This window comes from Rhipicephalus sanguineus, chromosome 8, assembly GCF_013339695.2.
Source record: "Rhipicephalus sanguineus isolate Rsan-2018 chromosome 8, BIME_Rsan_1.4, whole genome shotgun sequence".
Taxonomy (NCBI): domain Eukaryota; kingdom Metazoa; phylum Arthropoda; class Arachnida; order Ixodida; family Ixodidae; genus Rhipicephalus; species Rhipicephalus sanguineus.
The window spans coordinates 2,119,791-2,146,066 of NC_051183.1; the positions used below are offsets into that span (position 1 = coordinate 2,119,791).

The 26,276-nt window shown below is 48.5% G+C and overlaps 1 protein-coding gene across 1 annotated transcript; it reads left to right on the forward strand.

Annotated features, from left to right (window-relative positions):
* The first annotated feature begins 263 nt into the window (after positions 1-263).
* On the forward strand, positions 264-18,374 carry LOC119402494 (collagen alpha-1(XXVII) chain). The gene is made up of 5 exons (XM_049418671.1): positions 264-394; positions 4,915-5,017; positions 6,593-6,671; positions 11,813-12,037; positions 16,828-18,374. The coding sequence occupies exons 1-5, from the start codon at positions 264-266 to the stop codon at positions 17,622-17,624; spliced, it is 1,335 nt and encodes a 444-aa protein (XP_049274628.1). The 3' UTR covers positions 17,625-18,374.
* Positions 18,375-26,276: the final 7,902 nt, after the last annotated feature.

The window sequence follows — 26,276 nt, forward strand, 5'->3', positions numbered from 1 at the left end:
CGTCTAGGAAGTTCGGCCATCGGTGGTTAGGGGCTGGGACTTCGGCTGCGAGAGACTGCGAGGGCGAGGCTGGTTGCTGCTGGCAAGGTGCACACAGTGTCGAGGTCGATGGAAAAACGGGTTCGTCAGACATCATCGCTGGCGATGCCTCCGCAATTGGGGATCGTATAGCGGGCTTCACGATGTCCCTGTCTATGGTAGACTCCAGGGCGTGCGGCGAGGTAGCCGTCGTGGAGCCTGACGTGGCAGAACTGTCATGGGCCATGGAGATCGGGGAAGATGTGCAGATGGCCGGCACGTCTGAAGGACCACGGGCCGAGGCTGTTGAAAAGACAGAGCTCTCGGTGGAGTGGCCGATGGCAGCAGGCACTTCTTGTACCTCGTCGGGCGGGTGGTCGGGCGCAGGAATCGATGCGCTGGTGGCCTGATGTGAGGTCGGAGGAGTCGTAGGGGGAAGTCAAGTCTTGGTCAAGCGAAGGCTGCGGGCCGGTTGGTACCGCTCCCTGCGACGGAGGGGAAATCTGGAACTCGCGGCTCCCCGGAAGCGGGCGGTACGTTTGTCCGTAGCAGGCGAGCACCGCAGCGCAGAGGTCATCGTAGGGCCGCGGGCTGGAGGACGACTCGGCGGCTAGATGACACAGCTCAACCGGGAGGGTGTTCAGCAGGACAGCGTGTATCATCGGCTGTGCCTTGATGCCATTCACGCGAGAATGGCATCGAGCCGCATAAACCACACTCGGGGGTGGGCCGGGTGAAACGGCGGAACTGGAGGGCAGACTTGCGGAAGCATAGCAGCGGGCCGCTCTGCGAAGGGCATGTTCTCCAGTTCACCAATGTAGCGGAGAGAGAGACGTCAAGGTGGCTAGCGGGGCCGTGCCGTTCTCGCTACTTTATTAGAAGGCCATGGAAGAAGCAGAGCGGCAGCGGCTGCCGGCTTCCAGCCCCCAGGAGCGTGAGCACGTTCTTCTGCTCGCGCCTCGAGCTCTAGGCATGAGCTGCGCGAGAGGCGCGGCGGTTGGAAAATGACGATGATGAATGGCGATGATGATGACGCTACAGATTACTCCCCCCCGCAGAAAAGATCCCTGAATGAAAAACGATGGGGGCGTATACATATACAAGAATTTCGAGACGAGAGTTTCCGTGAGAAGTCCAGGTCGTGAACGTGCAAGGACCTTTGGGAACCGGTAATACCCTTGTCACACGGGTAGTCTAACCACAGTTAAGTACGACGGCCGTTAAGTCTAACGGCTGTCGTACCTTGTCACACGACAACCCTAACTGCAGTTAAACCGCTAACCACCGTTTTCGTAAACAGAGGTAGGCAACCCCTGTTAGCGCCGTAAACTGACAACATGGTGGCCCCCATGTTGGACGCAAGCAGCTCGGTTCCCAACGACATATCGAGCCAAAAGCGTGTCAACTGGACCGTTGCGACGATGGAGGCGTTGATACACATTTGGGAAGATAAATTACCGGCTTTGAGGTACAAGTTTGTCCGTGCTGCAGAAATCTAGTGTGCATTTCACGAGATTGATACACGGCTGCGTTCGTTCATTGAACAGGGCTTCACGCTTTGATAGACGCGCATCAAAACATGCTGCTGACGCGTCCATAATCGAGCGTGAGGCCCTGTAAAAGGCGATGTTATAGCGGCGTTGCACGAACGCAGCCATGTATCAACTGAAGAACGGTTGGAAGCGCTAGAGGCGCACAGGCGCGCGTCTATTTAATATGTGGCGTGTTTCGCGCGTTTTTGTTTTTTCTCGGAAAAAGCAACCAGACAGGTGTGACAGCGCCTCTGTCTGGTTTGCGGTAACTGTGGTTACGTCCGCTAACTGCAGTTGGGTATAACAGCGGTTAAGCTTACCCGTGTGACAAGGGTATAAGTCTCTGGCGGGTGGCTCTGGGAGAAGCGCAGCGGACGGAGAACCGGGCGAAAGTACGCTGTGGTCGTACCCAGGTGGGTCCCACGGCGACTTGATGGGGCCTTTCGGTAGCGCACCGGTTGTCGCGAGTGAGCGCGGCTGAGAGAGGTGTCCGCAGATGCAGTTGAGGGCGGGTGCAGATGTTGCAGTCGTCGGTGCAGCATTGACCACTGGGTCATATGACGGGGGGCGTGTCGACGCCAGTGCGTATCTGTCACATGACGACGCACGAAGAGATGTCTCCGCAACGCGTAGATACCCTTGAGGGAGATGGCTGCACCGCGTGGTAGCGTTGAAGGGCGGGTGTGAAGCTTCTTGCTCCCCAAAAGGCACATGAAATAAATTTTGTATTTTAAGAACTACACATTATACTAGAAAAATAATTGCATATTTGAAATCTGCACACAAATATACATAGCCAGCAAGTTTCATCAAAATCGATCAAGAAATAAATTTTTAAGGGCAGTGCCTCCCCTTAAGGGGACACAGAAGTGAAGCAATAAATTAGTTTAGGCTGGCAAGCCTTACTCTGAAAACTCTACTGTCATTAATTTCACCACCATAGGTTTATTAATAAATGCGAAGATCAGTGGCAAAGGTTTCACTTTTAAATATCCCGCTGAAATCTCCGATGATGTCGCAGATTTCAGGCTGTTTGGTTTTGCATTTTGGGCCACATTGGCTGAACAAAATTTTCGTAAACTTAGTATGCTACGTCTCTGGCTCCCTTGGAAGGGAATGTACTCTATTTTTACTGGTTGTGGACGTAGTAAAAATCTGACGTTGCAGCAAATGGTGTGGGGAAACTTCAAAGTGGCGTCGCCACCCACGCTTCCTTTTTGCAAACTTTCTCTCTTACAAGCATCTTCTCACAAGTGTGGTGTGTTTGGTATCGTGAGAGTAATTTACTATAATACAAAAACTTTTTTCCTTTAGTGTCTCTTTAAATTGAAATTGCAGACAAACAAGTTCGTTTCATAGAGGTAAAAAAATCTTATGTGTGGGCATGAAGTTATCAGAACCGTAATATTTCATTATGTAGAGCATTTCGTTACATTGAAATTCGTTGTGTCAGGGCTTGATTGTTTGATTTACAGGCTGAAGGAGAGGTTAGGTTCGTATTCACAATGAAAGCTTTCTCTTCTCCTCTTTCAGGCTTTCCCTCTCCCGTGAGTCCTGGGGCTCTGGAAGGTATATCTGTATCTGTCGGCTCGGAGCTTCTTAGTCGCGTCTCTTCGCCTAGCTTGCGTGCAACGCTTCCTTTTTGTCCCAGCTTGCGCATCCAAGCCGTGTGCCTTGTGGTAGATGTGTGTCGCTGCAGGCAAATGTGTGTCGAGTGAGGAAAGTCCTTCCGCCAGATTGCTCAATTCTCTCAACCAGTATGCACGGCCTCACTGTAAAAATCGGGGGAACTCGGTTGCAACACATCCAAATGCGCCGTAACACGCCATTACATTGAAATGCTACGGCATTCTCATAGTTGTCGGTCATGGTTTGTGCGAATATAGCAGGGAGTTGCGTTCGCTTCTTGGGGGCTGGGCCCAGTTTGGCTGTTTCTGCTCGCTAGGCTGTGGGTTTTTTTTTTTCGCTGCTGTCGCACTTCGAAAACTTCATTGCATGGTGACTATGTTGTTGCATGGGCTCGGAGCTTCATTCAGTGTTGCCATGGGTCCAACTGTAGTTCGCTTCACTTTCCCTAATTAGGAAGTTGTAAACATCCCCCATAAGCTTTTCTTTTTTTCATGGATATGAGGATGCTCTTATATCTGCTATTATATAGAACAAAGTGATGTTTGTGTTGGATGTGACATTGTCAAGGTGTAACTAGTGCTTATGCGTGCCTCTTGCCTGGGTGTAGTGCTTTGCATTCTCAATGTATTTTGTGTGTTATTTTAGCTTGTAGGCTTAACCAACATTGTTTATGTTGCAGTGTGCTGCATTTTTATGTTGCTCTTGCTATTTGATTAGTCTAACAAAGTTGCTTTGCTATAGGAATAGCCTAGAAGACGTGCATTGAAAAGGCAGGCTCTGGAGAAACATGAACGTGGATATCTATCACAAGACTATGTAGTGAAAACTCTCCACCCACGGGATGTCCTGATCATGTCCCAGTGTTTGTGCAGCGTTTAAACTTCGACGTCCAGAACACGTCCCAGAATGTCCTGACAAGGACATCCCAGGGATATCTCATTTGGGTCTAATCCCACATGAACAGTCAGTGTGAGGCATGTTTGGAAATTACACTTTCAGGGTTAGGTGGAGACTTGAACTGATGAGCAATTGTTTAGCAGAGATTTGTCACTGGAGCCAACATTTCGACTAAACACTTAGTGAAGAGGCTGACGAGTCCTCCTTTCAAAATACAGGCGCCAGCTACATTATCTGTCCGATTTCTCGTCGTGTCAGTGAGGTGTATTTGATGCATCTCTGATGGATCCATGTCGTGGCTGGGAATGTCTACAGGACGTCTGTTGTGCAATTCCCGGTTAAGATCATAGTTTCCTACAGCATTTACTAGAGGCAACTGTGGCGCTGTCATCGTTCAGCCACCATGGGAATGAAGGGTAGCGCATGGATTTGCCTAGTCTTCGTGCTTGTGGTTTCGACCGCACTTGTGGATTTGTTTAGTGTTGTTTTTTGGCTTTTGTTTCGGATAAGAGTGGCTCATTGTGAACCTAGTGAGCAGATCTGAATTGGTGAACTTATTAGAAGGGTCAAGGTGGCGAAGTGGGACTGCTGAACTTTTGCCGAAACTTGTCTTGCGACAAAGCGGCTCCTGGCCACACATGGTCGAAAGAACGAAATTTGCGCAAATCAATGTGCTACCCATCATTCCCACGCTGGCTGAATCACCATGTGTTGCAGCTCCCCATAGACACTAGTGCCGGATTTCCCTCTAGCGTCCTATTATGAAACTCTATGATCGTTGTGAAGAGTTGAAAAAGAATGTCTGAAGCTTGTGTCGTGTGTGCCTGCCCCTTGATAGGGCAAAGCGCGAGGAGGGGCTGGCATCCAGCCGGCAGCAGCAGCAAGCGTGTGCCACCCCCGAGCTGCTCGACAAACTGCGTGAGGAGGTCGCTTTGCTGCCGGTGAGTGTCGGAAGGCTGTTTAATTGTAGAAGTGTGCACTGCTTGCAACCTGTTCTTTGATCCTGACAGTCATGCTTTTGAAAGTCCTTGAGCTGAGTTAAGCTAAATGAACATGCCACCCTTTTGTGGTAACAGTTGTGGGAACTTTCAAGGGATTATATCAGTGGCTTGAACTCGGACTTTAAGCAGCGTCTAATGCCTGTGACAGAATCCAGACAATTGGACATTTATCGCTTTGCATCCGTGGATAATTAAAACCGTGCTGCTGGTCTTTAAAAAGTTTTGTGTATAGGTGTTTGAGTAGGGAAAGAATAGTGCTAATTTAAGCTCTAAGTGATGCCCAAGAGTTCATTAAAAATTTCTTGCTTCTGTGGACTGTTTTTGGAAAAAAGTGTTGCAGTGGTGCCTCTCGCTTTGCATCTCTGAAATTTAATGCAACCTATTGGTACTGCGTGCATGGTAAAATGCAACTATCACTAGCAAGAACATTCCTCATTTACTTCATTAAAAAGCAGTGATTCCTTATATTAAGGTTTGACTGTATACTAGAGGAAAACTCGACAAAGAAATAGATGGGATGAGCACCACGTTTTCAGCTGAAACGTTAACACAAGTGAAATGTGAAGCAATATGAAAGGGAATACTTGTTCTGTCCATTGCTTCTCTATTAGTGTTTTCTTGTGAGCTGCAACTATGGGGATTTTCACATACAAAGTACGCATGGCTATGCATTTGTTTCTATTGATATATTGATACTTAGGACAGTGCAGTGCTCCCAAAAACACTTCTTCCGTCCATCATTTTTGTGAGAGCTGCACAGTCCTAAGTATTAATCCATACCAACTACTGTAGACTCCCTTTAAGATGAACTCGAAGGGACCGCGGTCATTTAAATGTTTGTCTTATCAGAAGTGGCCCGAAAAAGAGACACGCTAACAGGCCAAGTGCATCCAAATATGTTAGTATACTTGAAAACACTGAATGGAGTAATTTACACAGAAGGACACCATTGCTTTGGGGTCCCAGTTGTAAATCCCCCCAACTCTTTTTTGTTGCTTTCTTAGCTGATAAAGCCGGCACCTCCTCCACCCACAGGCTGGGGGTGGCTGACCTTTCATTTTCGTCTATCTCGCGCCCTCCGCGTCGTGACTTGCTTCGCGTCTTTGCTCCAGGAAGCGCCTTTTTTTTCTTGTTTGCTTTTTCTCAGTCGCCTGAATGCCCCACCAAGACTGCAATGTTCGTTTCTCAGAATCGGCGGCATTGTCGGTCACTGAAGGGCACAGTTACAGCGGTTCGTCTTAAGCGGATTTTATTTGCATTGAGTCTATGGGAAACTAAACAAACGGTCCTGTATTGTTCGGCATAAGCGAGACTTCGTCTTAACAGAGTTCGTCTTAATGGTAGTTCACTGTAGCTCAGTTTTTCGTTCCATTAATGTATGCCTGTTCTATTCTCCTTTTGTCGCTTTGTGCTGTCCGAAGATCCTCGCGTTGTTACTCCACTGCCGTACTAGGTTGATCTATGTGCTGTTCTAACGAGACATAAAATGCAACCCGCAAACATGTCGCTTTTCAGCCATTGCAGGTGGAGGATGGAGCTAGTCCAAAGCCTGAAGGTACCAGTGCGCCTACTAGTGCAAATCCTCCAAAAACAGGTAGGCTTTTGTGGTGACCGTGATTCAGGAATATCGTGGGTATGAGCACCTTTTGAAACGCACCATCATGGCTTTGTGGCCGTGGCATTGTGCAGCTAAGTGCAAGAATACGGGTTCAATTCTCAGCCATGGTAGCTTCATCTGGAGGATGCGAAACGCAGACACGCCCATGTACAGACGGGCCCACCGTTAAAGGGAACACTTGCGTGCCGGACGTATCCAAATTTCGTTCTCTCACAAAAACATAGTGGCTTCAATTTGCATATTACTATTGGTGGTTGACAGTTCTGGCTACTTTTGAGTCTAGTGCTATGTACAAATAATATTTCCACATCAACTTACCGTTAGGGGGGCCAATAATGAGAGGTGCTAATCAAGTGTTCCCTTTAAGAGTGGACTGGACTGTATAGTAAAAACACATGTTTTTCAAGGGAAGTAGCTGGGACATGTGCGAGAACATGTGGGAAAATATTGGGAAACAGGTGCTGCTAAATAGCACTGTTTGAGCACTCTGTACAGATGGTTAAAGGGACGATAAAAACAAATAACAATTTGTCAAAGTGAAAGCTCAATGTATGACAACTTCTAAAACGGCAATATTATCAACAGCAGTGCCCTACTTACCGAGAAATTAAGCTAAATGTATCGCATGATGAGCGCCACGAGTGGCACATTTTCGAAGTGATCCCGATGACGTACGAGACTCTGCCTACAATAAATCACTAGTAATCAAACTAGCAGCAATAAAAAAGAACCTTCCAGTGCATCAAGAGACGTAATAAAATGCTGTTTGTTCGTTTCCGTTTGATTCATGGAAAAAAGAACCTCTGTGGCGTTGCCATGGGGAACGGCGCGCGTGGTTCAAAATGTTCCGTTTTCGCCGAACTGCACTTCGCCCGGCGCCCTGCTTCTCTCACGCGGTCGCGTCTCAGTGGTAGTTTCGGGATCGCGTACTGCCGCGTGTGTTTTGCACGCTCGTGAAAGTCGCTCTAACAGAAAGTTCGACAAAATGCCGCATGCAACGACGCCGGCACTACGAGCCCTCAGCAGCATACCGCGTTCATCGGGGCTCAAGTCGCTGTATTGGAGCCCAGCGTCGTGAGCCAATGTCTCGTTGTCAAGTTTTCCGTCCACATCCATTGCGGCGATTGCGGGAAGCTTCAATGGCTTCGATGGCCGTTGTTGCTGCTGTGGGTCCCGCTACTTTTGCTCTGCTGCTACTAGTGTCGGCGGCCGCGCAGTAAAGGCGGGCAACGTTGGGCACGGCAGCAGTGACGTATGAAAGTCAGATTTCAGGCGGGTGATTTGAAGTGCGCTAACGCGATGCGGACCACTAAAACGTGATTTTATTTCAAAATAAGCACTTCCTTGGCATAAAAGTAGCACTACGAGGTTTCTGGACCGCTATTTCAACAATCAACGTCGACTTAACATTTGCCTTTAGTGTCCCTTTAACCAGCGAAGCTGAAACGTGCGGCCTCTGTTTTTATCAGGAGCTGGGATCTGTGGAAGTGTCTTCTGTTGGTAGCTTTTTACTTCTCTATGACTGCATTCAAGAGACGTGTGCTTCAGACTTTGCGTTTGGTGACGTTACATTAAAGGATATTAAGAACACCTAAAGGATTTTAAGGGTATCATTTCATGCTGCAGCAGGTATCATTGCTAGCTGTATATATGCTGACAAAACCTGCAGAGTAACCTGCGCAAGCTTGGAGACCCTTCGAGGTAGCGTATGCTAGCATTGCTTCTTCATTATAGTTTCTGCGCACTCGGGAACTGCCACATTTTTCCTCCCCTATCCACATACAGCTTCGCTGTAATAAATAATGGACACATTTCACACAGCTCCACCTCAGAATTTATTAACCAGTGCTTACAGCAGTTTGTGATGGAAGTCTGGCAACTCTCCCAGAATGCTTGTGGCAGTCCACATTGCCAAATTCATTGAGCCACCTTTTGGGCACATCCAATGTCGTGACAGTTTGCGATGTATCAGGCAGGAATGTTGTGGGAAAGGCATATAGATTGTAGTGCGTACGCGTCTGTAGGTTCTTCACTGGGACTGGATGCCATAAACATTATATGCGAGATAACTTATTGGAGAAAAGTGCGGGAGCCATACGCAGGATTCTGCAGCACTTCCAAAGGTTTGGGAAGGAGCTAGATTCGAATCTATATTGTTGAAACTGCTATAACCAGACAAAGGGATAGTTGGAATGACTGAGATAAGTGCTTGTAATTGTGCAACACTTCTCGGCGCTTGTCTCCGTGATTCTGCCCATTTTTTATTTTCTACACACTGGGCTGTTGCATCCACAGAGTTCCATAATCAGGGGTGGAAGTGCTGCGCCATTTGCGCCACGCTGCGCCAATCTGCTTCTGCTGCGCCAATCTGCTCCAAAACGCATTATTGCGCCGAAACTGCTCCCAGGTGGCCTTTGTTGCCTTCATGTGCCATTGTCATCCTCGGCGTGGCGCGCCCGAGTGAGCTCATATCAACCTGGCGCACTCTCCGTGACACTTGTGACGGCACGAAAAAGCTAGCGAGCAGAAAAGGGCAGAAGAGAGCTAGCTACTGGAAAGTAGCTGCTCAGTCACTTTCCGTTGTCACACCGGTGGTGACGGAATTTTTGAAGATTTCAGTTCTCTCGTCTTCTCATTTGTACATTTCAGCTAGTGTTTCGTTAATATGAACATAAAAAAATCTCGGAAGTGTAGTCAGGTTTAGCTACGCAGTGCATTGCTTGTCTATATTTTCCTGTGGGTTCTCATGTCGGCTGTGGGGCTTTAAGCACGGGAGCATTGGCTTTTTAAAGGTATATTTGTCGAGTCTCATCGTGTCTAGAATAAAAGTAACCTTTATTAGCTTAAATGTTGTCTTTCTTCAGTTGTTCATGTCAGCTGCGGAACATGAACGTTTACTGTAAAATTCAGAGCAAGTGCCCCCCCCCCACCCCCCCCCCCCCCACGTGCCCCCTCCCCCCCGAACAAGCCAAAATACCGCCAAAGTGGGGGTCGGAAGGCGGATTCCTGGAACGGCACGTAAATTCAAGATGGCGGCTGCAATTTCGCCCCGAAAAATAAAAATAAAAGAGGCATGCGGACTTCCTCACAAGTCTTCCTGCTTTCCTTCGTGGCACGCCGCATAACAACGGCCCTCGAGCACAACAAACGCAATGGCAACGCGATCAAACCGCGGGAAGCATGACATGGAAGCACCTCCGATATTTTCCAACGCAGCAGCACTAAGCAACAAACACCGGTCTCGAAGGCCTTACATTAGCTGACTACGTCGTCATAGTTACGATCTTGGAATATAGATCTCAAAGGCCATGCTTTTACTCACGGGACCCTGAAAATCGTCATGGATGTCTTGCGCGAAGTGCGGGGTGCAATCATTATTCGGGAGAACAAAGAATCATTTTTACAACACATTTCACCCGCAGGCGCTTAGAGATTAGGCTGCTAAGCAGGTTTGGATGGGATTCAAGGAGGCTACTGTTGCGTTGACGCTTACGTAATCGAGGTACGAAAAAAGGGCGGGGGGGGGTGAGCTCTCCCGGAACGGCGTGAAAATGTGAAATTAGCAGTGAAATTTGAAACGGCGCTTGCTCGAAATTTTACGGTAGTCAAGTGCAGCTATCCAAAGCATCGCTTATCTGTTGTTTTATCTTAGTTACTGCTGCGCAAGCTGTGATGATTTTATCATGGAAACATATTTTGTGGCAAGTATGGTCGGTTCATCAATATTCAGTGTTTAGTAAAAACCATTCGAATTTTTTTGTTTACCTGAAACAAATTTCAATTAACAATGATGTTTTACCCTAGAAATGTGCTCCAAAACTAACTTGCATTGCTCCAAAACACACCTTTTGGTGCTCCAAAGCTGCTCCAAAACAGCATTATCACTGCTCTCTGCGCTGCTCCAAAAGACTGAAGCCCGCTTCCACCCCTGCATAATGCGCTAGAGGAAAACTCGCGCTAGTGTCTATGGCAGCTTGTCGCAGCGGCATAGTCGACTCATCAGCCACCATCGCATGTAACTGCACCGTGTACTCATCAGCATCAATGCCACATGGAACAGCGGCTAAGCATTCGGCATTTGTGAAGTGCACAACCGGGAGGCCAGTTATCACCATGAGATCATGACCTGTTCACTCACAGCAGACAGTGCCCGGTCCTGATAAGAGCCCCGACATGGGCGCATTTTCACTTCTCCCTCTCTGGTTCTGATACGGCGATAATGGAGGCCTACGTGTGCATGGAAAGATCTCTTGGTCATTTCACTTTTTCTTTTTAAATTTTTTTCCCCTTTCAAATATTGCACTAGAACCGAAGCGAAAATGCTGCACTGTAGGGATATGTGCCGTGCTGCCAAACCAGATGTGCGCATCTGTCCATGGTGGGACTTGATGGTGCGCACCATAGCATTGCTAATGCTTGCTGCTGTTCACGTTTCATTTGATGCCAATAGTATATAGATTCACCTAAACTTCGTTCTTTCAGCTCCATGTGGCTTTTTGACTTTTAAAATTGTTAATTAAAAATGTTCAGCAATCCCACTTCACCACCTTGACTCTTCTAAGCTCTCTAATTCAAATGTGCTTATGAGGTTCACGAGCCACTTCTTTTTTTAAATCTGAAACAAAAACCAAAACGCCACAAAGCTGCAAGTATGAAGACTAGGCAAATCCATGTTACTGGCCTATCATTTTCATGGTGGCTGAATGGTTGCAGATTCACAGTTCGCTATAGTAAATAATGTAGAGGACTCTATGCTTGCATTGACCATGTTCTCCTCTGGAACTTGGGAATGAAGCAGGGGTACACTGCTTGCAGATGCCAGCTGAGGCAAAGGTGTTAACATCTGCAATTGCAGTGAAGCTGGTCACCTGGAGGCATGGTAACGAGGCAGTTCAATTTATTGTATCTTGACCTACATTGAGCAAATTTCAAATTGTTGTAGCAGAACCCTTCCTGGACAGCGCCTTGCAACATCTAGTGTGCAAGTAAAATTTGCTTAGCGAACTAGTGAGGAGTCCTCTCGGGAACTTAAAACATGCACTGGCACCACATCGTGCCTTTTTTTTTTTTATCCTGCGTGCTACAGTGGTTGCCAAGTGTTGCATTTGTCATTGCAGCTGCTGCAGTCCAGGAAGGGGACGGCCCTTCCAACACCGCCCAACAGCCAGATTCCAAGACTGAGCCAGCAGTACCACAAACGGTGCACTTCCTCCGCGGCACCAACACGACGTCGTCTACCAAGAGCAACCTCCGCCGCGGTCGGCCCAACTCTCTGCGGTCGGGGCTGCCGTCCCCACGTCCAATGCGGCACGGGCCGGGAACCAGGAGGCACTCCAGCACCGGTCTGTTAACTTGCCATTCTGACAACCGAACAACTTGGTACATCAGATATTGCAGTTACATGGGCACAATAACTTCGCTTACGATGAATCTCAGTTCCCTTAAATCACGGTTGCATTTACTTAGATGGAAAGCCTAACTGCAACTATCCCTATTCCACTAACCATGGTTGCTCCACACTGAGGTTAACGACCTCAATTAAAAAAGCTAACGAAATGACTGCACACGTGTTGGCAGTCGAAGGCGGTGTGGCTCCAATGGAGGCCGAAACGTCTTCCCAAAATTGTGTCAAATGGTCTTTCTCAACCACGACGACTCTGTTACGCAAAACAGTCCAGCGAAACAAACCACGTAGCAAACACGGCGTATCAGATGTATCAAGCAACTGATTGTCTTAGCTTTTGCACAGACCACAAGGAGGCTTTGCCAATGGTTCATCGAAGAGTCGTTACTTGTGCCAACCGTTTATTCGGACTCGGCGAGAACCGCCGAAAAGTCCGAATAATCGGCAGTCCGAAAAAAAGGATTCACCAGAAAAAAGCACTTTTATTGGCCCGGCGCCTGGAAAAAACTTGTCAGAGCGCGTCTGTAGACATGTACGCTTACGCGCGACCAAGTCGGCCTGTATTTCAGCCAATGTTTGACCAACCCTGCGGGTTGGCAATAGCACTGCAACAGCCTACGCTAAATACGCATTTGATGGCTGTGGTGTGGAGGTGCGTCCTCACGGCAGTCACAGTCCACATGCGCTGGTCCGAGTACCTGACGGATGATCTCATCGCCCAACTCGGCGAAAACTCCCAAGCAACTTTCACCTGGTGAATAGTCACCGCTTTTTTCGCCATCGTCAGGGCCTCGTAGTTGCCGCGTTTCTTTAGTTCCGACGGCGCACATGGAACGGGCGGCATCGGAGCAACACCTCTCACGCCAAGCAACAAGGGAGTGAGACAAACCTCGGGACGCAGATCAGGCCTAGTCACAGAAACATCTGACAACGCAAATCCTCACACGCCAAAAGGAAACGACGTTGGGCTAGTTGATGTTGCAGCGCTTCTGTTGTCGTACTCTCTTTGTCCGAATTAGGATCCGCGTCGTACTCGTACGCGCTGTCATTCGCCTCAAACGCCGCACCGAGCCGATTCCAGTCTTGGCTTGGCTTGGCCTACTGTTTGGCCGTGCTAGCCGGTCAATGGATACTTGACTGGCTAAAGCCAAAAGGCAGCCGTTACATGTAGCCAAACAAACATAGCTTTCGAGATCGGTAACTTCTGCGTGGATTTTTGACACCGGCACGATCTCCAGTTATAGCCAGTGCAATATTTTAGCGCTGGCAACGTAGCAAAAATATTGTAAACATTGCTGACAGCTTGTCAAGGCGTTCAACGTCGCACTCGACCAGCCAGCCGGAGTCCGAAAAATCGAACGGCAGGCTGTGGGGCGTCCGAATTTTCGGTCGTGAGTTTATATTACTTCAATGGGACGAGTGGCGGTGCCGCGAAGGTGTCCGAATAAACGAGCATATCCGAATTTTCAGCGTCCGAATAAACTGTCGGCGACTGTACTTGTGCCAAATATTGTCAAGAAACTTCATGGACTACACTTGGAGACTGCTGGTGCAAACAGGAAGGATTATTTTAAAGAAAATGCATTTTTCAGTTAAACCTGCCTATAATGAACATCCATACAATGAATTCCTCAATATTACGAACCTTTTCTATTCCTCACTGTTACTTCATATAAGCATATGCATTTGCGACTTCTGTCTAACAAAGTGGCAGCGGGAGACACCCTTAATATAACGAAATTTCGCCATGACAACTTAGGGGTGTCGTACCGAATTTTATCATTTTGTCACGAGCAGGAGCTTCTTGCATCTTCTGCGGTTGCCCCGCCGCCGACAGAGCACGAAGCGGCGACGTCGCGCAGCGCAGGCAAGCAGGCAGGCCCAAAGCTCCTCGAGCCGGCGTTCTTGCCACCAAGGGCAAATGCGCGGGCTTGCTTTCACCCCCCCCCCTCCCCCCCCTTTTTTTTATAACCACATCCAGCTGCTCGCAGCTGCTGCCACTGGCTTTCTTTAAAAAAAAAACAGCTTTTGCATTGGCAGTGCCACTCTTCGGTTGTTGCAGAAGTCTCTTAACTGCGCTTCATTAACGTGACACCAGGTGATGCCACTAAAAAAAATTGAGGCTTGCTCCGTGTCGTTACGCGGTTACGCTTCGAGTTCGCGCCGCATGTGTGGGGCCGCGGCACATATGGAGGCCACTTTTCCGAGTATCCGTGTCATTCGCTCTTCGTTTTTGACGCCGTGTGCACGTGCGTGGTTTCACTGCGTGCGCATGGAGCAGCCCCTGCAGACGTGCAGCTTTGCATTTTTTTTTATGCGAACTGTGTCATCACTACCGAGGAGATGTCAGATTAGGCGCTGGTGGAAACTGTCCGAAGGTCCGTCGTTGTCTCCGTGATCTCAGAGTCAACTTCGAAGATCAGTCTACGCATCCGTAAGGACCCATTTGTGGACGCTTAGTGGGCCCTTCGTTGATTCGCAAAAGGAATAACTATGGCATAGTGGGCACTTAACAACTGTACTTGCAGTAGGCATTCTATGATACTTTGAAACGGCCAATGTTACGTGCACCGTCATTCGTTTCCTTACGGCACGGCTGAGGCATGCACCGAGAACTGAAGCGAGGCTAGCAATTGAGAAGGCGATGCGCACAGGGACCGATTAAGCTATCGCGTTCTACTCTTGAAGGTGAAGCTCAACGTCCTCTTAGTTTTTTTTTTAATTGGTGCGTCTCTTTTCTGAATTTTTGTGCTGAAACTGTATATAACGAAAACCTGTTTGTAAGGAATATTTTCGGGAATTTACCAATTTCGTTATATCCAGGTTTAACTATTTGCCAGTATACTGATGAAAAGCAGCTAAACGTTTTTTATTCATGCCGCTAAGTGTCAAGTGACCTGCTTCACAGCCCCAAACCAAGGAAAACTTTTCTCATGTAACAGGGGCCAACTGTGGTTGGTGGTAACTGGAGTTCATTCCAATTAACCAAGGTTTGCCATAACTGAGGTTAGTGTGTTGCGTAAGAGGACATAAAGGTCCAACTTATTGATACTGCTCCAATGTTTGGCTGGCTACTAAGACTGTGTGGTGCTATAGTGTCTGTTTTACACAGGTACTAGGGATTATTCCAGCAATGTTTCTGTCCAAGTGCCAGTTTGTGCCCCGTGCCACAATACAAGCTATCTCGCACAAATCCTTAATGTGCTTCGACGGCAGCTGCCAAGAAATCTGTAGCGTAGCCAGAATTTTTTTTTACGGGGCGGGTGTCATTCTTTATGTATGTTGCGTTTGTATGTGTGCGTATGTACACATGCAAAATTGAAAATCTTCTTGGGGGGATGTGTGGGGGGTATACATCAGGTGCAAATAATGGTGCAGTATTGCCATATATTTTGTGATGTGTGCAAGGATTCGACAAATCTAGAGAAAAGTGCATTAATTTTCGAGAAAACCGCCATCACTTGTTGCACTCCATGAGGACATGCAGGTCATCCACTATAGTCGATGAACTCAGTAGACTCTCGTTAAATGGAACCTGAAAGACCAGAAAAATGTTAACTTAACAGGAGTTCCCTTTACTGAGAACTGAATAGAGGTGCAGAATTAAAGTATGATACCAACCATCTTTGGTGCAGTTGTTTAAGTAGCACTGACAATTTAAGTAGCACTGACATTTAAGTAGCACTGACAATTGGGCGAGTTGGTACAGATGCATGGCTTCAGAACGGCGCAGCAAGGAAGACTAAATCGAGGCATGGAACATTCAAAATAAAAAAGTCTTGTATCAGCTGTCCCTCGATTGCGCTACAGGATAAAGAAATCTTGTACATGAATGGTTAACGTGCTTTGGCTTTTGGTTGTTCTTTTTGTTTTTTGCCGTTGTGTGTAGCCGCGTGTGTGTATATATCTGCTCTGTGATATGGAATAAACTTTAGTTGTGAGTCATCGCTTGTGTTCGTGTGGTCTTTCGTCTTCCTTGTTGCGCCGTTCTGAAGCCATGTTCCATTTAAGCAGCAATTATGCTTAAATGATTTCCATTTACACATAGTCTACAGTATAGTACGTAAAGCTTTGCATCTGATGTAAATCTAAATACAGTCTCTGGCTCTTGGGTTCAACAAGGCTGCTCTTTATTTATTGAAAGTGGTGTTTTTTGTACTGTCCTGTTATATCAGTTATTCTGGCGCCTTAATAAGCCCCGCCATCTATTCTTCACATAATAGGTGGAAACTTAATGTGCGTAATAAAGTTTACATATAAAGAAATTGCCAATTTTACAGATCTCACAATATTGAGGTTTAACCATCATAGCTGTAACTCTCCCCCACCCCCTCCTTTTTCCCCCCCTTGCAAACTGCTTATGATAATTACTGTTTAGCAATGGACGTGTCATGGCGCATCAACACTCTTATGAGAAAGCTGTACTGTCTCTATTCTTTCCGCAGTTTACATATAATGTTGGAATGTATGGTGCTGTCATATTCCTGACCTCTTCTAGCCTATTGTCACTATATTTCACGACAGAAATCTTTGTGCGTATGGTAAACTTGAACATTAAGCTCAAGCAAGAGAGACCCTTATCTAGGCATTTCTATGCGGCCCTTCTGCAAAAACATGTTGGAATGTCTCTCTCGCCGTCGCAGATTTACGCTGTAAAAGGTCATTATGTTGTGGTGCCCTTATAACGAATAGCTCGTGCTTCACTCGTGTCATTGCTTTCACATGCAGGCAGCCGACCGAGGCCACCGGTCGGCAAGGAAAATTTAAAGAGCAGCCTGCGTTTCACTTCACAAGGCGACTGCGTCTTCAACGCACCTGCGATGGCTCACCTTGCGGCTGTGAAGGCTCGCCGGGAAGAGTTCATTTCGCAGCTGGTCTCCACAGGCCCCACTGGTCCGGAACACGGCTGCTCCCAGCCTCGCCGAGGGGCCAGCATCGAAGTGCCACACAGTCGCCTAGAGTCGGTAGTCGAGGCGCCGCTTACGCCTTCTGGGGAAGATCCAAAGGAAGGCCAAGACGTTCCACCCTCTGAAGAGATGGGAGACGAAGTCGAGCCTATGGATGTGGACGAAAGTCCAGGCTCAATGGATGCTGCGCAGAAGTCAAGTCCATCGCGTACCCCGGTGACCGCTTCTCCAGCTGCAGCCGAAGCTCTAGCGTTGCACGAGGAGACGACCATGGCAGCTCCCACTAAAGTACCCGGCAGGCCCGCAGCTCCGGCCCCGTGCAACGACGACTTCTTCTTCGTGCTGCCAGACATTCCTCCCGAGCCATCTCCCTCGACGAAGCGGGAAAGCATCATCCAGATCCGCGAGCGTAACGCAGGCATGGTGCGGAGCAGCGTGGAGGTGTTCAACAGGGCCGCTGCCGCGGTCCACGAGAGCCCTGTGGTGACGCGCAGCCGCCGGACAGCGGTTGCACGCAAGACCTCCGGGACCAGCAGGCCACCGCTCAGGGAAACGAACTTCCGGCGCCCCGGCAGTCCTACGAGGCAGAATCGTCGGGACTGGGAAATGGAACTCTAAGGGGGCGTGCACGCTTCTCTCTCTCTTTTTTTTTTTAAGGGCCTTGTGACATCAACTCTCTTCCGGTTCTGGAAGTCTGCGTTAGACCAGTTTTGAGATTGCCCTTGTGAAGCACCCAGTGTCCGTCACTCGGTGCCGGTAAATCGGCCTGCTTGGCTATCAAGTGACGCACGCGTTGTCGCGTTTTACAGTTATTGATTTTAATGAAATGCCTCTCCTAGGGACCTTGCTTTATGCATCACATATCTTTTTAACGTAAATATCTCTCATAAGGTCCACTTGAATCTGTGCATGTCATAGCAACTGCTAGGAGTGGCCATGACTCTGGAGTATTCCACTTTGATTTTATCTGACAGGAATCGTGGCACATTTACGTGTTTTAAATAAGTGACAATGCCTTTGTTGCTTTGGCTATCCCTTAGAGTTCGTTAATTCTGATCATGACATTAGTATACTTGGGATATGCTTCAGTTTTCATGGGGCATGCAATGATCATGGCTAGCGATTGTGGACTTGCTTCTGTAACGAACCTAAAACAGAGGAGTTGTAGCATGTCAAATGGATGCATTTTTAATGGCAGTAATGCTCCTTCATGTTCTATGCTCTTTTATGTTTGTTTTATGCTCTTTTACATTTTATTTTTTTACACCACATTGTGTATTACGAAGCTTGCCACCTGATGTCATTCGGACGTGCAACTTTAGACTGCGTTCCATGAATGTGCTGAGTAAAAGACCTCTGGTGATGTGAGCTGTCACTCCTGTCATTCTTTAAACCTGTCCCTCCTGTTGACGAGTATAGTCGTGAGATTTTGTAACAAAATGACCGATGACTATACTCGTCATCAACAAAAATTGATCCCACATGGAACCAATGAGAACTACACTTGTCTTAGTTGTTTCTTGATAGTAGATGGCCATACTTGCCCATGTGCCATTTGTACCTCGGCCTTCATTTTATTGCCCTCTTTCATTGCACTGCCATGCAGTGAAGCAATCTTCGAGCCCTCTTTTTACACAAGTAGCGAAATAAAGGAGCCCTACTAAGTTGAAATATTGAGGTGCGCTACACAACTGCCTCCATGACGCGAGACTTAGTGTGTCTACAGGTGGTACGCGGTGATTGGAGCGTGCCATTGGCGTCAGTGGCAGATTGAAGTGCGAAAGGGGCCGGTTTTTTTTGTTGTTGTCTGCAGGGGTTCTGAAATTTGTAGCCGAATACTAACTTCCGTTCCCATGCACCAATTTCGGTTTTCTTTCTTTTTTTCGTGAATCTCTGTACTCAAAACTATACTCTTCATTGCTGCAGAAGGCAAGAACCGTTGCAGGGCCCGTTTAAGTCTCGCGTTCATGTTATTGGTTTCTCTGTTTTATTTGCTGCTCGGCCACAATCTACCTTCAACTGACTTTCCTGCCTCTGGATATGCCTACCGCTACTCGTCATGCTCAGGGTGCCATTCGATAAACTTATTTTCCCTCACCACCTAAATTGTTTTGCGCTAGGTAACCATGTTTTTTGGTTGGCCATTAAAAAACTTTCGCCGCAAGGGCGAAGCAATGAATGCGATAGCAACAAATTGTGATGTTATACGAAGCAAAGCTAGCAGCCAACTCTTGGATCCGATCTCGTGTAACTGAACAAAACGGTGGAGTAAGGGAACACGGCCGCTCCAGGGAGTGAAGCAGTTTTCGTGTTGCCTGTCGTCTTAATGCGGGGTAAGCGCCGAGAGCACAGCACATACAACGGTGTACGTGCCGTTTGCTGATGTCTGCCGAGATAGCGCGCGCCAGCGCTCGCGACCACGCCCTTATGGTTGTCATAACCTAGCGTTTATTCGAGCGTGGTCAGCCGGCGACACTCGAGCGGTACGCACACGCGCTTCCGTGCCCCAGTCAAAGTGCGTCCTTCACCCTTACCGCGCGCCCGACTCTTGGCACCACCACTTTTGCATGGTGTCGCCCTGATCAGTGGTCGATGGTCCACGACCATCATCATAGTCAGCAATTGCGACGCAGCCCCCCCCCCCCCCTTCCTTGTCGCTTCGTGCTCCTTCGCCCGACGAAAGACGGTCACACACGGCTGCGCCCTCCGTGCGACGGAGATGGCCGGCTCGTTTCATCTCTGCGTCAGGCGCGTTCGTCGCCAGTGCTTGCGCGCTTTTAGTCGCAGGTAGAACATACTGTCACGTGGTTGTGACGGTTAAGGCTGCAGCAAGAGTGGGAGGAATGGAACTCTTTATTTGGGCGAACTTGTGCCCGGAAAATGAAAACTCAAAATACACGCGATACACGCTGTGCGCTGATAGCGGGCAGAGCAGTCGTCGGCCGTCGGGTAATCTGATCAGCAGTAAGGCGCGTCAACATTTATACATGTATCATCGAAGATTCGAGGCTTATCGTTGGTGACCGCCTTAGTTCCAGAATACTACTCTTCGCGTTGTGCGCTCACGTTTATCAGAACAATCTTAAATAATCGGGAATGTTCGGCATTCAAGCGCGGCGCGCGCAAGACAGTGGTTATACGTTCACCGGTTCCATGGGCGTAGCCAGAAATTTTTTTCGGGGAGGGGGGGGGGTTCAACCGTACTTTATGTATGTTCGTGCGTGCGTTTGTATGTGCGCGTGTATATATACGCAAGCAAAACTGAAAAATTCCGGGGGGGGGGGTTGAACCCCCTCAACCCCCCCTCCCTGGCTATGCCCCTGACCGGTTCGGTTACATGAAATACAAAAAGCGCGTGGCATTGCCCTCCTCTGAAAAAGCATCGTACCGATGCTGCGAAAGAACACTAATTTGAAGCCAGAAACGTCTACACGAACATATATGAAATACGCAAAAAAAAAAAACTGGGAAAATAAAGCTGTAAAAGTTCGCAAGCGCGCATAGGAAAGCTAAAGGCGCACCACATCATTTCCGTCAACACCTAAAAAACCGCAGACTTAGAAGCGTCATTGACGGCGACCAGCGCCTTTTCGTCAGTCGCGACATTTGCGTCGCAAGATGAATATCCGAGCTTCGTGGAGGGAAAGCGGAGATGACGCTCACAAATTTCCACAACGAGTACAAGTCCGCAAAGGCACGGCAGTCTCCTTTATCGAAGGAAATGTGGAAGCAAGCAATGCTTTCGCTATTACAGATTTTACTGAACTTACTGCGAAGACGCAAGTGTCTGAACCCGCTTTCGACGTTAACAAGGGTTTTTCCCCGCACAGGCAAGGACAGATCAGAGTCCCGCTCCGACGATATAAGGACTGCTTCTCGTCATCATCGCGAATTTGACAAAGCCCGGCTGCGAAACACCGCATGGTATCGGAAGATTATGCCCGTCCGCCCCGTCAGAGCCCGTACCGAGTTTCGAGGCGAGAACGTGAGGCCGTTAAGATACAAGTCGACGAAATGCTACGCGACGACATCATCCAGCCGGCCAAGAGTGTGGGCGTCTCCCGAGGTGTTAGTGCAGAAGGATGGAACCCTACGTTTCTGCGTCGACTATCGTCGCCTGAACAAAATCACGAAGAAGGACGTGTACCCTCTCCCACGAATAGACGACGCCCTAGGTCGACTCCACAACGCGAAGTACTCTTCGTCGATGGATTTCAAGACCCCCTACTGGTCGACGAGAGAGACCGAGAAAAGACTGCCTTTATAACATCAGACGACCTGTTCGAGTTCAGGGTCATGCCCTTTGGTCTTTGCTAGGCACCTGCGACTTCAACGCGTTAGGGATACAGTACTGGCCGGCTTGAAGAGGCAGACGTGCCCCGTGTAATTGGACGATGTCGCTGTGTTTCAATCAAACTTCGACGAATACCTCCGGTGCCTTGAAGCTATACTTCAAGAAATCAAGACCTCCGGACACACCCTGAAGCCAGAAAAGTGCCGCTTCGCGTACGAAGAGCGCTTGTTTTTGGGCCACGTTATTGGGAAGTTTGGAGTTCGCCCAGACTCGCGGAAAACAGCTGCCATCGCTGCCTTTCCGCCGCCCACCGACAAGAAAGCCGTACGCCGATTTGTCGGCTTATGCGACTATTACAGACTCTTCGTCAAGTGTCGCCGAGCCACTGACTCACCTCACGAAGACCGAAGTGGAAGTGGGAAACGGTGCAAGCCGAAGCATTTCAAGATGTAAAACGACGCCTGCAGGCGCCTCCGATACTTGTGCATTTCGACGAATACGCCGATGCGGAAATCCACACCGACGCAAGCAGCGTAGGGCTCGGAGCCGTCCTTGTACAGAAAATTAGAAGGGTTATCACTTATGCTAGCCGGTCACTATTCAAGGCGGAAGCCAACTATTGCACAACAGAAAATGAGTGCCTGTTGCCGTCATCTGGGATACATCCAAGTTTCGCCCCTACCCTTACGGCAGGTCCTTCAAAGTTGTTAACACCACGCCTTGTGTTGGCTAGCTAACTTGAAGGGCCCTTCAGGTCGTCTCGCACGGTGGAGTCTGAGACTTCATGAGTTGGACATTATCGTCGTTTTACAATCCACAAGAAAACACTACGATGCCGACTGCCTGTCTCGTGTCCCCGTCGACCCACCGCCGCAGGGTGACCAGGATGATGACTATTTCTTGGAAACCATAAGTTCCGTCGACTTCGCTGAACGACAGCGAGCCGCAGGGGCGTAGCCAAGGGGGGGGGGTTCAACCCCCCCCGAAATTTTTTAGTTTTGCTTGTGTATATATACACGCACACATACAAACGCACGCACGAACATAAAGCATGCTTGAACCCCCCCCCCCCCCCCCGAAAAAAATTTCTGGCTACGCCTCTGGCGAGCCGACTCGGAACTCAGAGGTCCTGTGGTATACCTCGAGGCCATGACCGCCGTTGTTCCGAAGGCATTCAAGCGAGGACTGGCGTCGTTTTTATTGCGAAACCGCGTCCTCCTAAAGAAGAACTTGTCACTTCGAGCCAACTACCTCCTCGTTATACCTTCAGTACAGCATCCAAAGGTTCTGGAAGCTTTGCATGACGGCCGTACGGCTCGATACCTTGCATTTTCCCAAACGCTCGCAAGGATTCAAGAGAACTACTATTGGCCTCGCTTCACTGCAGACGTCGCTCATTACGTAAAGACTTGCCAAGACCGTCAGCGACAACACACGTGCACCGCCGACTAGGCCAACCGGACTTCTGCAGCCGATCGAACCACCTCCAGCAAATCGCCGACTATTGCAGCAAATCGGGATGGACCTGCTGGGGCCGTTCCCAACGTCTACATCATCATCATCATCAGCCTGTCTGTTCCGCCAATCAACCCGGTCCTGTGTTGGTCCAACCCGGTCCAACGTCTACATCTGGTAATAAATGGATCGTCGTAGCTACCGACCATAGGCGTGCGCAGGGTTTCTCACAAGGGGGGGGGGTGCAATTAAAGGTTCATCGCAGCGCCCCCCCCCACCCTACTAAGTCAATGTATGGGGTGGATTTTGCGCCCCCCCCCCGCTCTTAGGTAACTAGAAGGGCCAATGTACGGGGCAGATATTCCGCCCCCCCCTGCCCCCCCTGTGCGCAAGCCTATGCTACCGACTACCTCAACCGATACACCGAAACAAGGGCCTTACCTAGGGGAAGTGCCGCGTAGGTAGCGAAGTTCTTCGTTGAAGACATCGTCCTGCGTCATGGCGCCCCAGAGGTCCTCATCACCGACGGAGGTACGGCCTTTACTGCGGACCTAGCTCAGGTGATCTTGGGATAGGCCTGACTGGCTGCCCAGGCGGCGCTGCGAAGGAAGGAAGGAAGGATGCTATGAGCGTCCCCTTTAAAACGGGGCGGTGACATGTCTGCCACCAGGCTCGAAGAAAAAAAATCACAGCATATCCACGGAGTGAATGATGATGAGTGGGCGAAGCTGCGGAGGTTCATCGGTAAACCGTGAATCTTCCGTGAATTCTGCCCAGTACATCATCACCGACGTGAGATCGGGCGCGTTTAGACTAAAGGTTCGATGAGTTATGACGACTTGCAGCTCACTTTAATTTTACATGTACGCTGTGAATTTTCATTGTTTAGAAAACCATTGCTTTAGAAAACATCTGGCGTCTTTCGTTAAGCAGCTGGCGTCTTTTCGTTTTGCTTTAGAAACATCTGGCGTTCTTTCGTTTTGCTTTTAGAAAACATCTGGCGTCTTTCGTTGGTTTATTTCATCAATCAACGGCGTTTTGAACAAAATTTTTATTGTTTAATCACGCACAGGAGAAATCTGACCAGGCACTACCTTGGAGGTAAACAATGGCTGCTAATGGGAATGAGAGACAGAAGAAGACGGCTTTTAGCTAACACTTACACTTCTACTAACGTTTCCTACTGGAACATGCCAATGGCTGCTAATGGGGAATGAGAGACAGAAGAATTCGGCTTTTAGTTAACGCGCACGCTGCGAATTTTTTATTGTTCAACAACGCACAGGAAAAATCTCCCACCGGCACCACCTTGGAGGTCAAGATCTGGTACTAGCGTTACGACTGGTTACGCACTACGACTACAACTACGAGGGACGAACGGGTGCCGCCTTAAGGAGCTTCGCCCCTAAAAAAGCTTCCTTGTTTCATGTTGGCCTAATACCTTATCTACATTGATTAAATCTATGTTATTATACCAAAACAATATAAATTCACTGTCCGTCTCTCTGCCTCTTAAGGCACAATGACCTTATTTTCCCTCCATTATTTATTTTTGTTCTTTATCTCTACTTTTCTGCCACCAATACTCTAACCGTCTCTTACTTATTTCTATCGCGGACGTGTGCAGCTTTCCATTGTTGTCCCTAAAACCCAAGGCTTCATGTAGACTCGTGCCCACACGTATACCTGGGTGAATATCGCCACATTCAATCAGTACATGTTCCATCGTTTCCTTAGTTCCCCCGCAGCATGTACATTGTTCTTCTTCGTTACTGAATCTCGCTTTATAACTACGCGAAAACGGTAGAGTGCCTCGATGTCCTCCTCGCCCGCCCCTCCGTAGAGAGTGGAGACATCCTTTGACTGAGCTCCTGTCGTCAAAACCAGTTTTCGTAGTGCTGTCCGCCATTTTCACGCCGAGCGTGCGTGTCGAGACGCGGCTACAACGTGGCGGCAATCGGCAGGAATTTGATGCGGATTTAACTACGGTGTTCTTTGAGCGCTTTCACGCGAAATGCCTGGCTCCCTTGTGCAGTGGCGTAGCCAGAGGGGAGGGGGCACACCGGGCTCGTGCGCCCCCCCCCCCCCCCAAGAATATTTTATACAGAACGCAATATGAAACTCTACCCCACTTATCTGCACAGACCCAATATCGCATCAAAAAAGTGCCCCCCCCCCCCCCGAAAAACATTTCTGCCTGCCTACGTCACTGGCTGGGTGCCACTGTGCTCAACTGTGCTCAAACCACTACTTTCCGAGGCACTCAAAAAGGAGAACTGTCTCGGTGGCTAAAATCAAGCGCGACAATCGGCAGCCTACAAACACCTCGTCCCTGTGAATTGTGAGTATTACGCAATTCTCTCAAAATATTTGTTTGTTCTGGAATATTTTTGTAGCACGAGGGTGGTGACTGAAAGATCTTCCCTGATACATCGCGGTCGGGAGGATGTTTCTTGATGAGAGACAGCGTACGAAGTAATTTACAAGTTACGCTAACTCTTAGCTGTGAGTGTAAAGCATTCAGAAAACAATTCCCATTGTAAAGTTCTGCGCGTGTCTGTACCAGTTTTAGAAGTAGAGTTTGGAATCCTAATTCGCACTCAGCGCACGTGACGTGGAAGACTACCGAAGCTGTTTCTTTTCGTACGCCAAGAGGCTGGGACGGCATGCTGCGGGCTGTCTTTAGTTATATTAATGTGTTACCGGTTGGACCGAGAGCGTATTTTCGATGAAATCACCCCTGAATGTTGTGACTGCATACCTAAACAAGGTTCCGCGGCCGAAGTTGGCAGGATGCTGTCAGCGACACGAAGAAGCTGTGGAAAAGCTGCTAATTTCAAACTCCGCGAGGCTGAGGCTGCGCGTGCACCTGCGTCAAGTTGCGGCGAAGGGAGCTAATAGGCATGCAAGCAAGACATGTGTAGGAGTGAGCCTGCAGTGAACATTGAAATCGTGTGTTGGTGTACTAGGCACAACTGAGACATTTTCGTTTCTCTTTGTGATGTATATTGTTTTTTTTTTCTTCGCTTGTCAAGTAGAGCCGGAGAGGGATATGGCTATTTTACGTGTTGAAATTTATTATTGTCATTTTGCTACCTTGTTATCTTTTGCCTCAGTAGTTCTACCAAATACGTGTGACAATTAAATGATAATAGATAACACAGATATGCAACTGGATCAAAATACTGACAGCAATCACGTATTCATTGGTCATTTATTAATTGGTTACCTTTACTGTAGACATTTCCTCAAGTAACTTTATCATCATTGCTGCATAATGACTGTTTTGAACCAGCACAGCTTCGCCGAGCAAATCTTCCTGAAGAGCGGAAATGCCAAGTAATATGGTGATTCGAACCCCAATTACCCATTGCTTTACACTAAAGCCTAAGCGACGCGTTATCTTACACCCGCAGAGCAAGACCAACCGGTGTTAAACGACGCCGTTTGTGTTTTAAAATAAATAAAATATCACGCCAACAAGCAGTCACAGGGCGTTTAAAGGTGGTTTCAGGCAGCAG

Excerpts from the sequence above, each read along its gene's own strand:
- LOC119402494 (XM_049418671.1), top strand. The coding sequence starts at position 264 with ATGGAGATCGGGGAAGATGTGCAGATGGCCGGCACGTCTGAAGGACCA. Across the intron at positions 5,018-6,592 it reads AGGAGGTCGCTTTGCTGCCG|CCATTGCAGGTGGAGGATGG; the intron begins GTGAGTGTCGGA and ends GTCGCTTTTCAG. Across the intron at positions 12,038-16,827 it reads CAGGAGGCACTCCAGCACCG|GCAGCCGACCGAGGCCACCG; the intron begins GTCTGTTAACTT and ends TTTCACATGCAG.